The sequence below is a fragment of the Conger conger genome, chromosome 4, assembly GCF_963514075.1.
Source record: "Conger conger chromosome 4, fConCon1.1, whole genome shotgun sequence".
NCBI classification, from domain to species: Eukaryota; Metazoa; Chordata; class Actinopteri; order Anguilliformes; family Congridae; genus Conger; species Conger conger.
Window position 1 is genome coordinate 54,570,506 of NC_083763.1, and position 14,574 is coordinate 54,585,079.

Here is a 14,574-nt window from a genome sequence, read left to right on the forward strand (position 1 = left end):
GTGATGCAGAAAGGCCGTATAAGGTATTTACAGTTCAGCGCGGACGGCCTTCCCAGCTCTGCTTCACAGCCTCCCCGCGAGGGCTCTCTCCCTCTCCCTCCCTCCCCCTCTCCCTCTCCCTCTCCCTCTCCCTCTCCCTCTCCCTCTCCCTCTCTCTCTCTTTCTCTCTCACCGCTACCCGGAGGACGTGGGCCACCCAACCTCAAATTACTCAGGAGGTTTTCCCTGCATTCTGTCCGTCTGACTCAGCAAACCCTTTGCATTAGATTACATCACATTTTATTTACCGGACACTTTTATCCAAACCACGTACAATAAGTCCACACCCAAGGTTATTAGAAATACAGGACAGGTCAGAGAATCCTAGAACATTCTTCGGTTTTTCTCATTCTAGTACTCCATTGCTATCAGTTACCAGTAGTGATTGGTACATCAGCATTAGATTTACACTACATTACAGTACACCAATGCTTTTTATCCAAAGTGACTCACAGCTAATTAGACTAAGCAGGGGCCAATCCCCCCTGTGATAATGTGGGGGTAAGGGCCTTGGTCAAGGGCCCAACAGCTGCACTGATCTTATACTCTGTTCAGAATGTTCAGTTAAGTTACTTTGTGATCGCAGACGTTAAAGGGTTAAAGGCAGCTGTGGCTCAATCTTAGAGACAACCTGATCCCCTTACACACATCCACTGTCTGCCTCTCTCTGCCCTCTATCTCTCCCGATCTCACATACACACGCACACACACACACACACACACACACACACACACACACACACACACACACACACACACACATCCAGTGCCCATCTCTGTCCTCTACCACTCACTTTCTCAATCTCCCTCACTCACACACCCGCACCCGCACACACACACACACACACACACACACACACACACACAGAAACGCATACACACAGACACATGTACACATATACACACACATCCACTGTCTGCCTCTCTGTCCTCTCACTCATTTTCTCTCTCCCTTTCTCTCTCTCGATCTCACAGACACACTCTCAGACAGACAGACAGACACACACACACACACACAAATACACAAATACACACACACATTTATACACTACAGACAAAGCAGGCCGATTCCTCAGCAAACCCACCCAAGCCAGACCTCCTCCTCTACAGGGACAGGAGCCTTCCGCGACGGGTCATAAATAAGCCAGGCCCTTTAGAACTGTAGCCTAAGTGAGCCATCCCGCTCAGGAGTCATCCGAGCCGGGTTAAATAACCCCGGACCGACTCCCCCGGGTTACTCCTTCCCCTCCGGCCTCCTCTCGTGACGTAAAAAACGAGGACGCTAACGACCGCAGATCCGTGTGACCGTGACATGACCGTGACGCACTGGAACGCCGCGAGGGACCGCCGCTTTACTGACCTCAGCGGTCGATCAAAGCTGGCCCGAGTTTAGAAAATGTTTGTGAGAACAAAAGAGAGAGGCCAGAGGGATTCTTCATTAACCAGAGAGGGCGGTTTACTCAAAAGCCACTTCCTGTATTTAGACACCACCTTCCTGGGTTTAAAATGGCCGCTTCTGGGATGTTTAATACAGTCTCAAAGCCCGGGTGACTGTTTCTACCAACTTTGAAGATCTCTGAAGATGCTTTGAAGATGCTTGATCTTGCTTTGGCTTTTTTTGTTTGTTTGTCTATTTTGACGCTTAGATTAACTGTTGCATTTTTTTATTATGTCTTTCCAGATCCCCGACAGTTAACCAGTGCAGTTACCCAACCGGCCTATAGGTGGCGTCTATACTCAGTCATCCTAGTTTTCAATAGACGGTGATAACAGGTTATTACTATGACAATTAATAACCTGTGTGTGTATTTTCTGAGAAAAACTCTATTTGATGAACACTAAGCCTGAAACATCATATTTAAACCTAATGGCTGGAACAAAAACACTACACACAGTGGCAGTTTAACTTACCTACCTCTCCCATGCTTAAAACCCCAAACCAAGCATGAATACACTAAATCAATATGTCAGGGGGGTGGGGGAGAGGGGGGCTTGTGACCAGAGTCTTTGGGAGGGGGGGGGGGGGGGGTCTCCTACCTTCACGTCGAAGTTGCAGTCCATGCGCTTGATGAGAACGATGAAGGTCTCGGTCTGGTTGTCCTCCGGGGGAGGGGGCGGGTCGATGGGCTCACACCCGTTTTCGGGCCTGGCACCAATCAGGAAGCCCTAAGGGGGAGGAGCACAGCCTTGACCTCACCCGCCACACCCCAAATTCAAACTCACCAGGCAAGCACAGAAAACTTCAATCCAAAACCAATACTATTTCAACCCAGGTGTGACAGACGGGAACCAAACAAACATTTTATTTTAAATAATTTAACCAGTCGGGTGGTCCTGAGAAACCACAGAATCAGTATCTGTTAGCGTTTTTTTCCCCACTTTAAAATAACCAACCACATAAATAAACTTCAATAATAGGGGTAAATGTGGGTGTTAGCAGTATGTGTGGGGGGGTATGTGGTAAGTGAAACAGGAGGTGGGGGGTACAGGGGCAGTGTTGGGGTAAATAAGTGTGTGTTAACAGTATGTGGGGGGTAAATGTGGTAGGTGAAACAGGAGGCGGGGGTACAGGGGCAGTGTTAGGGTAGGTAAGTGTGTGTTAACAGTATGTGGGGGGTAAATGTGGTAGGTGAAACAGGAGGCGGGGGTACAGGGGCAGTGTTAGGGTAGGTGTGTGTTAGCAGTATGTGGGGGGGGGTATGTGTGGTAGGTGAAACAGGAGGCGGGGGTACAGGGGCAGTGTTAGGGTAGGTGTGTGTTAGCAGTATGTGGGGGGGGGTATGTGTGGTAGGTGAAACAGGAGGCGGGGGTACAGGGGCAGTGTTGGGGTAGGTGTGTGTTAGCAGTATGTGGGGGGGGGTATATGTGGTAGGTGAAACAGGAGGCGGGGGTACAGGGGCAGTGTTGGGGTAGGTAAGTGTGAGTTAACAGTATGTGGGGGGTACATGTGGTAGGTGAAACAGGAGGCGGGGGGTACAGGGGCAGTGTTGGGGTAGGTAAGTGTGTGTTAACAGTATGTGGGGGGTAAATGTGGTCGGTGAAACAGGAGGCGGGGGTACAGGAGCAGTCTTAGGGTAGGTAAGTGTGTGTTAACAGTATGTGGGGGGTAAATGTGGTAGGTGAAACAGGAGGCGGGGGTACAGGGGCAGTGTTAGGGTAGGTGTGTGTTAGCAGTACGTGTGGGGGGGGGGGTATGTGTGGTAGGTGAAACAGGAGGCAGGGGTACAGGGGCAGTGTTAGGGTAGGTGTGTGTTAGCAGTACGTGTGGGGGGGGGGTATGTGTGGTAGGTGAAACAGGAGGCGGGGGTACAGGGGCAGTGTTAGGGTAGGTGTGTGTTAGCAATACGTGTGGGGGGGGGGTATGTGTGGTAGGTGAAACAGGAGGCGGGGGGTAGAGGGGCGCCATACTGCCAGCTGTCTGCCGAGTCCCCAGAGGGACACACCCTCCTCTCTGGTTGCCATTTTTACAGCCCTGCTGTAATAATTCCAGAGCGTTTATTGGGATATCACAAAACACTCGGGGAAGTGGCACATCAATCATGTCTATGGTCCACTTTCCTATGAAGGATTACAGATCAGTGTCTTACTCTGCTAAAGCCACCACACGCTAACAGCTCCTAACAGCACAGTATTACTCTGTGTAGGGGGTATATTAGCTACCGCTAACCACAGTCTAACTCTGCTAAAGCCACCACAGGCTTATAACAACACAGCATTACACAGTATATAAGTAGAATCGCTGTCCTAACTGCTGTCCTAACTCTGCTAAAGCTACTGCAGGCTAACAATTCCCATTCTTTTCACAATGAGATGAGAAGGGTGGAGTCACTGTACAGTTCTTAATACCTCATAAATACAATGGATCACAAAGCTTTAAATGCAAAAACTGCTGATGAACTACAGCAGTGGATTCCAACCCTGTTCCTGGTCGTTTTCATTCCAGCCATAACAAAGCACACCTTACTCAACAGCTAGCGATCTCTTTCAGCTGCTAATTAGTAGAATCAGGTGTGCCAAATCAGGGTTGAAATGAAACCCCACAGGATGGTAGATCTCCAGGAACAGGGTCAGGAACCACTGAACGACAGGCAGTAAGGAAAAGAAGACTATGGCCCACTCCACATTCTAAAGGAAACTAATTTGGAATATTTCTAAGCCTGTGTTCTGGAACTCCAATGCTTTCAATTAGCGCTAGTGCTTGTTATATCAGCACTAGAATGTTCCGTTTAAGAACATTTTAATCACATACTTGTGATATCACATCTTAAAGAGTTAATGTAGTAATGGGCCACTTGCTTTTACGGTGGAGTTGAGCCCACCAGTGTCTACTGGAATTCTGTAGGAGGAACACAATGCCACTCGACCATGACTAAGCCCAATTAACTCACTGCCAGGGCACTGTGGTCTCAGTGTCAATGTGAATGACCTCTCTGTGGGAAAGAAAATCCTTTAACATGGAGCAAAAATAATCACTTGGTACCAATTAAGCTAGAGCTAATGTTGACATTGTCTCCTAATGGTCGAGTAGCATCTAAAATGCCAGGAACATGCACCCCATACTGTAACAGAACCATCAGAACACCAATCCAGTCCCTGCTAGAACCTCCAGAATCAGTCACTGCTAGAGCCACCAGAACCAGTCGCTACTAGAAACACCAGAATCAGCCACTGCTATAACCACCAGAATCAGTCACTATCAGAACCACCAGCCACCAGAACCAGTAACTGCTAGAACCTCCAGAACCAGTCACTGCTAAAACCACCAGAATCAGCCACTGCTAGAACCACCAGAACCTGTCACTGCTAGAGCACTGTTGTTTCCGTTGTGTTCTGTTACTGCCCGTATGTAGTGCAGTAATCTCTGAGCTCATCTTCATCAAGGCTGAGGATCTCTGCAGTACTGTTAGCACCTGGGCGGCCAGAGCTGCAGGTGAAAATTGCTTTGGGACTCCAATCACAGGGCTGTGAGCTGTGGGGGGAGGGGGGTGTCTGGGCTAGGGGGGAGGAGGGGGGGGGGGGGGTCCAGGCTGGGGTGGGGGAGGGCAACGATGGCACACACTCCCTTGCGGAGAAGAGGCCAGCAAAAGAGGCCTCCCCTTAATGTTATCATTACTCTAACAAAGCAACCGTTATAGACACACTAATGGAGGTCAGGGCTCACGCTGTAGCTGCTGTATCCCCCTGTGAGGGGTCGAGTGTGTGCCATCTATACCAGGATAATGCCGGTGGTTATTAGATTAGCGCCTCTCATAGAGCAGCAGTACAGCTTCAGCTGCACGGCTTCCACTTGCAAGATTAGAACTTTAAGGGAAGCTTCTCCAACCCAACATTAGCCAATAATAATAATAATAATAATAATATATGTCTTCATCACATCATGCTCAATGTGCCATATGGAATATAATACATAATTGCAATCTATACATTGGTGCAACTAAACTCTGTTTGGATGGTAGCTCCCACAGCCACGGTAAATGATAACAATTAGCAGGCTACTGTTGTGCTGCTAACAAGAAGAAACAAGTAAAGGGCCAAGCACCATCAACACTGGACCAACAAAGATGAGATGGCAGAAAAACAAAATGGTTGTTTATCTGAAGGAGCAGGATGTAGTGCTGTATGTGATATGATTTTCTAAGAACCATAGCCAAATAACTCTTTGAAAGCATTCATATTTGCTATAGCGTCCCCCTAATGGCCTACTGATTCCAAATATTACCTGCAACCAAGCACCAAGTCAGGATGTCAATACAGGCACCAAGTTTCATGATGATCGGCCATTGGTAAGCCTGTCAAATGGCTGCTGATATCTGATTGACTGAGGGCTGCCATGTTTTTTTTAAATATATCTTTTGTACCATGAAAACTCATGATAGGGTCTTTCACAGAGATGCGATAAACAAAATTTCAACCCGACTGATCAAACAGTTCAAGAGATGTAGGCATTTATACCTTTTTGTCTCTTATAGTGAAACCTATTGGCAGAGGCACCACAGAATAACATACTGCAGAGGTGTAACAAATTTGGTGAGGATTCATCACAGTGTTCAGGAGTTCTAGCTGTTTTAGTAAAAATGGCCACACCCACATAAATTCACTGATGTGTGACGGCCATATTGTTTTGAAAAATCAAAATCTTTTGATAATTTTTTCACTATCAGGCTCCACTGATTCTTTCTAGTGTAATTTGGTGATGATGGGCCAGAGACTAGTTCACTAATTTGTTATATGGCATGAGAAAAAATAATTTTGATGCTAGACCACATGGCTGAGGAAATTGTGAAAGTGGTTGTATAGCTCCACCATCTGGCCAATTGGTATAATTTCCAATGCCTGTGAGTGACATTTGCAATCAATCTTCCAGATTTGGTAGCTATTCCTGAGATCCAAATACTTTTAGGGCAGAAAAATAATGAAAAATAATCAGAACAAAGTCAATAGGGTTCCAACACTTTGTGCTTGGACCCCTAAAAAAACACAGCAGTGTTCAAGATGTAGGCATTTCTAATTCCCACGTAAGGAAATTGGGGATTTTGGATTTGGATTTTCTTGTAGTTGTGGACTCCACCCTTTCGCTCCACTGCGCTTGTGTCGGTTGCAAACTGTTGCAAAAATAACAATGGCGGAGCCCTGGTTTTGGCCTCATGCGCGAGTGAGCAATCAGCCATAGACAATGAATGAGTGACATCATGAACACTTGGTCCATATTTTTATACGTATAAGACCCAGAATGGAGAGAGTCCGCCACTACATTCATTTTTTAAAATGTGTTTTTGTTTAACCGAGGACAAGCTGCAATGCAGATGGACCGAATCCAGGTTTTTAAGCCTCTGTGAGATAAATCAAGTTATTTCTCCAAGTATGAAAAAGTATTTTTTAAAAGTGGAATTTTTTCAATTAGTTTCTGCCTGGGAACCATTCTTTCACCAATGCCAATACTGTTTTGAAGCCGACAGCTTCAAAAAGAAACTACAACAGCGCCCTCTCTTGGAGTTCATATGTATAGACGATACCAACAAGACTAGAGAATTCATCACTAGAATTAGTCTCCATTCCAGACACATAACCTCTGATATCTCAATGCAAGTCTGACACACAAGGCTACCTCAAAATTAAAACCCTGAAAACAACCTGACACTTATGGATTCACAAGCTGAGACCAGGACAATATGCCAAGAACAATTAAGACCACAACGATCCATAACCAAAACAATGTGTTTGAAAGAAAATGCTAGTTATTGTAACTCTGGGGCATGCATATGATCGCTTCGCTACATGATTAGGCAGCCCTCCTCTAGTGGTTGGCTGAGGTGTGCTTTGTTAGATCTACTGTCCTACAGGACAGTAGATCTCCAGGTGCAGGGTTGGGCAGCCCTGCTCTAGCTGTAGAATGAGGTGTGCTTCGTTAGGGTTATTATGGTTACTAATTGATCATTTAAGATCAGCTGATCACACAGTTAACTCACCACATCTAGTCTGATCTACAATGTGGCATGGAATTATTTCAGCACGAGATAAATCTTCATCTTCCTCTTCGTACAGCATCCTTTAAAAGATTGACTGCCTCCAGGGAGCTTGCATATATACCTTTTCCCAGTTAAATTACCGGTATGTGCCATTCAGGTCTAATGGGCTGTATCCTGCTTTTGTTTCTAATTGCCCAGGGAATTGCATAACTCCAGACAGGATAACAACTTATTCCATTTGGGAAAACTGGAAGTTTATTCAAGAGTCCAGTAAAATGTGGTGAAGAGACAATTTAGTTAAAAAAACAAAAAAACAATACCAGACCACTAACAAACTATCAGGCCAGTACATTAATATAGAAGCTGCATGGTGGCAGAAGGTTTGCGACATAGCTGCAAAATCAATACAAACTATAAACCACCAACTATTACTGATCTAGTGGTATAATTTCAATCACTTCGAGCTTCAGAAAAGTGGTCATTGAAAGGACTACTTTTACTTGACTAACAGTGTCGGTGGGAATGACTGTGGCACATTTAAAAGACCTCAACCACATGGTAATGTTAGCCAAATAATACATAACATTTGTCAAATGCTGCATAAAATTTACAGGAAAGAGATTAGTTTTAACACAGAGATAGAACGGATGCCGTCTACACAGTGCCAGCAGGAAGGGGGAAAGAAAGAGGATTTGAGGAGCATTTGAGGTGTAAAATTAAACCAGGCTGAACCCTGAGCCATGAGCCAGAAAAAGAACGCACCACGTAATCAATCCGGGCTACAAAAATATTTATTTTACAAACTCAAACCACTTTAGAAAAACATTCCTGGAAGATCTGGGAAAGGGCTTAGACGAGCCCAATATACTGTCACTAAGAGGACTCTTTGTATAACTTTAGTCAAGTAGTACAGTTGAGTCTTTAACCTTTAAAAAAAAAAAAAAAAAAAACATTTTTTTTAAATTTTTTTTTTTTAAGAACAGTGGTCAGTCTGCCCAATTGTGATTTTTTTACATTATTCAGACAGGCAATAGGCAGGTTACAGATGGAAATGGATCACAGTACAGAAAGTGCCAAAGTGGGAATCGAATCTGTGGTCGCACTGGTGACAGAAAGGGAAGAACCTCTGGTTTTAATGTCGTTTCACAACTCTAAAGCCCGTCCTTCACTACCCATATTAATAATACACCGGTGGGCTTCTGCATCATGTGATGCTGGAGCGCGACCAGGGATTCTGGGCCCCATTAAAATATCTCACATTGGGCCCCACCACCACAGAAAGTCCTGTTGTAATATTTATTGAGGACCCCAGTTAGTCGACCTCCCCCCACCCCTTGCAGTGTCCCTACTTGAGAGCTTTACATTTTGGCTCCAAAAAGATCATTCAAAAGTGAATTCAGGTCCTCAACTTTGTACATTAAAGCTGGCAAAACAGGGAGGCATCAGAACATCGTGTCACCCACTGCAATTCTCATTCAACAGATTTAGCCAGCTCCATTTCTTTCTTTTTTCTATTTTGCAGGACCTGCTTTTGCAAACTTGTCTGGGGCGTTTGGCCCATTGTCATCAAATTAAGCTAGGAAGAATCAGTGGAGCCTGATAGTCAAAAGTTTTCTAAAGATAAGACAGATTTAGAGTCAACTGAACCGTGCTATATTCACACCAAAATTCCACTGTGCCTGGCACTGAAAACGTATAATTACCAGCCGACATGAAAAGTGGTTCCTTGTTCTTTATCAAGCTCTGATCTTCTCCTGACAGAACAAAAAAACAAGGTTGGCTGTAATCATTTATCCTGCCCAAGAGGAAGAGACCTTTGGAAAGGAGGTAGTTAAGCTAGTGAGTGAGTTCATTTTCATATAAAAGTTAACCAACCAGCTTGCTGTGCAGGCCTCTAGCTGGTAGCTAGCAACACTCAACTTGTGAAAATAACATAAAAATGTTCCAACTACTTGCTAAGTTAACCATATATGTAACTTCAAGTCTATTTTCCAGCTAGCAAGGAGTTTAACCATGTTGCTAGTTAGCTGGCTAGCTATGTTCCCGGTCTGCTAGCTACAGCCTGGCTACACATTACATTGCATTATGTTTATGTAGCGAAGGCTTTTATCCGAAGCAATTTACAGTTGATTAGATGAAGCAGTATGGAAAGTATGGAAAACTTTGTTTTGGTATTAATGCCAAAAACACGCATTCTAAGCATGTGGGTGACAACTGTTTTGGTTTCTGTGCTTTCCGAACACATTCCACGGCCCATTTCCCTCAGCTCATTACGAGGGCCCACTGTACTCACTATGAGAGGAATACGTGTGGCGTGTGGCGTGTGTCTGTGGTCCTGGATTCGTGCCCAGGAAACTGCAGACCTGACAAACTTCAGGCAACACAAACAAATCAGAGGGGGGTATGAGCATCATTTCTGAAGGAGCAGTGTGTGCATGTGTGTGTACTCGCGAGTGTGTGTGTTGGTTAGAAGAGCACCATCTGTGTTGCTCTATAGCAGCAAAACACAGCTGTCGCCATAGAAACAGACCCAGTCTGCCACCGGGGAGGGTCAGAAGCCCGCCCCCGCAACCGCGGGTGCAGTCAGGTCATGACCCCAAATGCCTCTCACTGGGAGAAACCCGCGGTGACACAGCATCGGACTAAAGGGGGATGTACCACAGACACACAGACATCCTCAGCCCGCCATTTTGGCTCTGTATCAGAATGAAATGCATCAGCACAGGCTTGCAGACAGCTACTGTCCGCCATTTTGGCTCTGTATCAGAATGAGATGCATCACTTCCCGTCTCTCAATGTGACTCAGCACAGGGAGCTGTTTGGCAGTCAGTGCCTCTGAAAGAAGCCTATGACTCAGGACAGGAGTCCTGGAAAAAGTGTACACATCTGAGCCCATATCAAATCTGCACAGGATGCCCCATCGAACAAACAGAAAACTTGTCCACAAAAATTGGTGCATTCATTTCAGATTGGGGCAATGACATTTAAAATACTTTCACCCAGTGGTCTGTAGTGTGCATGCAGGTTTCTGTGGTTTTCTTTCAACCAGCAACCAGTACAGGTCCTGGAAACAAGGTGTGTGGACGTCCTAGCCAATCAATGAGTTCATTTAAGTACTTAAGTGCACAGGAATAAGCAGCACTCTGACACCACTGATACCAGAATCATTTCTGTGAATCAGAGAAAACTGTAAAAGTCAACATATTTAAAAAAAGATGTACTAATATTTAAAACAAAATTGCAATTCAACATTTTGGACTAGCATTTTTTGCTGGGAATTCTCAGATCTACCATGCGCTTTCTAAGTTTTACCGCCATCTAAAGGGTTAAAGCGTTTTAAACTTGTATTTGACCCAGGCTTGGTCCCTCATCTGTGTTGTGGCCTGCTCAGGCAGCCCAGGGGTCAGATCTCCGCTGGAACATACACCCTGCAGAGAGCTACTCTCTCAGAACATTTGTGGGAAAGTCATGGACGAACAGGAAATCGCATCAAAGAGTACGTATAGAACAGTCCAAGGATAGAGGAAGACCAGTGACCCGCAATGTACATCACAGTTTCCAGGAGAACGATTCATAACCCGGTCAAAGAAGCGATCTGGACCAACCCTACTACTGAGGACACTGAGTTTATGGCCTCAGCATTGTTTTCATGTCCATTTCCAGTCTATATTTAATTTCATTCTTCAGTGAGAGCATCAGTTGCAGTTCATTTCGAAGGGGAATGAACAGTCTTTAATATCTTCTCAAATTTAAGCCTATGTGATATTTGTTCTTACTGCTTAAAAAAACAACAAAAACAGGTAAGCATCTAATCAGACAGCTAGCATTGTTAGACCCAATTCACATCCATTTGTATTAAACACAGGTTGGTGGTGAATTAAATGGAATGTTCATTTAAAAGCGTTCTACAGCATCTGTTTGCTGCAAACATAGTCCACCATAGTCTTCATAGTTATAAACCATAGTACGCACGTTAGATCCACTACGAGTCAGAGTAGGATGCCTGATCTATGATCACTTCTGCTTATTCTCTCATAATGGATAATATTCAGCACTGCTACGCTGAAATGTTGTATGAATACAGGCCCTGGTCTAGAGCAGCTTACTTCAGCCTTTTAGCCCATAATGGCTAAGGGTAGGACTTGGCCGACAACACGGAAACCTGATCCTAGAGCAGTGCTTTATGATTATGTTTTGTAAAGGAATTAGGGCATGAAGAAGGAGCTGAAGGGATCATAGATCCTGTGGCGGGGTCAGTTTTCTCTCTGGCCCTTTGGGGTGGAAATCGACCCAGATTATGCCCCACGGCACTCTGGGACAGGCTCTCGAGCTCTCCATACCTCCCAGCGTGCAGGCCCCGCCCCCTCACCTCAGAGGACCGCCCATCCGACAGTACGGTACAGAACATTCTGTTCGCTAAAGCCAGGGAACAGTGTGTGCAATGACAATCCCAACAGTATCGCGGACGCTAACCTAAACCCCCGCCTCCCCATGTTTAAAGCTTGGGTGCAGCTCTCAGCACTCAACACGGCCGGGAGATCAGATAAGGCCTCATTACAGAGTGTTTAGGTTTAGGTCCTAGGTCAGGGCTGTTCTACTGGCAACCTGGGGGCCCAATGCCACCCACCAAAGCCACACTGCCCTCCTTTGACCACCGAGAGGTTCTAAAAAATATATATTTAGGTTGATTTCATATTGTCGCAATGTCCAGGTCTGAATCTGCAATATGGGCACACTTACTAATATTTTATTTAACACACCATCACATACGATACCTTTCATTCATACATGGTTTTGCTAAGACTCGTGGAAAATACTTCATTCAGCACTTTTAAGTTGTCCCAAATGTGGTATTAGAATGCTCGCAACTGAACATTCTAATGCTTATGGAAGGGTCACTACGGGTAATTGAAAGCAATGGAACACTGGCGTAGAATTCTAGAACACTGGCGTAGAATTTTACATAAACATTCCAAAAAAAAAACCCTACCCGTCAAAAGGTTGTCCCCAGGAGGCTGTAGTGGGGGGGAACTGTGCTATAGGTGGTGAGAAAGGGCAAAGAACAGTCACCCAGTCAACCACAACCTCATTTGCTTGGTTTTCAGCAAAGCGTAAAAGACAGGAAGCCAGTCTGACGTCCTTTTAACCCCGCCCCTGTTATATAACCGCAACCAGCCCCCCCCCACCCACCCACCGCTCCAAGTACACGCTGAGAGACATGACCTCTGCTCTGTGCCAGTCTGCCGAAATTCATCCTTACTCTTCAATTATGTGCATTCCCCAAAATCCACCCCCACCACCCCCCGGTCGAGCATGGTGCCCGGTCCCTTTGTTCCAGACGGGGACGGCTGGGTGAAGTAGGGGGTACCAGCAGATGCCACACATGCTTGTCTGAGTTCCTCACAGGCCTGGCTTTGTCTCAGATCATGCGAGGTAGGAGCAGCACACACCAGGTATGCAGCTGCAGCTTCTGCCAGGTGAGTGACATGACAAGCCCAAAAAAAAAAAAAAAAAACCCAAAACAATACAACCTTGTTACGAAGCGTCTATCATCGACGGTTCTGAGGTGCAGAAACGGCAGGATCCCCCCCCCACCCCCCTCCTTCAGATGTGCTGTCATGAGTGGCCACATTCTTCTCACATGTGTGGCCTCCCCAGTACAGCCTGGCTCTAGAACAGGATGCTCTTTGTAACTCTCCCCAGTCCTTTATTCCCATGGGGAAGGGCTGGGGGGGGGGCTTTCAGACTGTAAGATTTCGAGGCCTCTCTCGTTTCACCCTCTCTTTCTGTCTATTACTTTCCTTGTCCCTTTCTCTGTGTCTGTCTCTCCGCCTCAGTCTCTCTCTCCGCCTCAGTCTCTCTCTGGGTCTCTGTCTCTCTGTCCTGTTCTCTCCCTGGGTCTCTTGTCTCTCTGTCCTGTTCTCTCTCTGGGTCTCTTGTCTCTTTGTCCTGTTCTCTCTCTGGGTCTCTTGTCTCTCTGTCCTGTTCTCTCTCTGGGTCTCTTGTCTCTCTGTCCTGTTCTCACTCTGAAAAAAGATTGTTTTTTATCCTTTAAGGTGTGACATCATAAACAGTGGAACATTTGAATGCTGATGTAACAATCGTTACTGCTAATTGAAAGAAATGGAGTTCTAGAACAGTGACTTAGAAAACATTCCAAAAAACCTACTCTTCAAAGGGTTAAAATATCTATCTTCAGGAAATGTTGGCATACTCTAGAAATCAGAGTTCTGCATTTATTCACCGCTTCCCCCCAGGATTAAATTTAATTTCAGGATACGGAGCCCTGTCTGCGTCTACTGATCCGTTTCAGCTGCGTGTCAGACCTGCCCACAGAGAGTCAGGCTGGTCTACAGGCCAAAAACAGATGGGATCGTAGGCGGGCGTCTCCCCTGGTCAGCTCACCCTGTAAAAACACTATGGCCAAAGTACCATTGCTAAAATAAGGGTTCAAACAGAAGCAAGGAAGCACAGCCTTGTTGTCCACATACCACCGTACATCACAATAACGTAAACAAGCACGCACTTCCTGTGACTTTTCCTGTGCCCACAAATTACCGCCATTACCGCAGACAACTTCACTGCGTTGTCCAGACAGGAATGACGCAAACGATGGAGGCAGGATTCTGCATACCATCATGAGAGAGAGACCGGCATGCAAAAACAAAAGTGAATGCGATTATTGCAAACGTCCACCATTTGACCTGCAAAATTGTTCAGCATTTTTTGTCTTATCAGCACCCAACAGGTTTTTCCAGAAGAATTTGGCCTGGCCTCTTTCTGCACATTTGGTTATTTACTACCACCTCAGGTATGATTAAAGAAAAAAGATTAAAGATTCGTACTGCAAAACCAAGCAAACAGAGCCAAGGAGTTGAAGGTTGGCTCATATTAGCCGAACTAATTTATGACCCAATCAATTACAGTCAATACTGAGCTTTTAATGTTGTTACATTCATTAAAAAGGATTTTAAGGAAGGTGCGAAGTGAAAATAAAGTTTTAGGTTGAATGCACACGATTAAATACCTTCACCACAATGTGTGTTTTTCCCCTTCCCATTATCTTCCA

General features: G+C 45.5%; 1 protein-coding gene across 3 annotated transcripts in view; it reads right to left on the reverse strand.

Annotated features, from left to right (window-relative positions):
• LOC133127668 (E3 ubiquitin-protein ligase RNF13-like) overlaps positions 1 to 14,574 on the reverse strand; it is a 44,383-nt gene that overhangs the window by 22,598 nt on the left and 7,211 nt on the right. For all 3 annotated transcript variants that reach the window (XM_061240724.1, XM_061240726.1, XM_061240725.1), the window contains exon 4: positions 2,077 to 2,205. In XM_061240724.1, the coding sequence (XP_061096708.1) occupies positions 2,077 to 2,205 (129 nt within the window). The remainder of the gene's footprint in view (positions 1 to 2,076; positions 2,206 to 14,574) is intronic.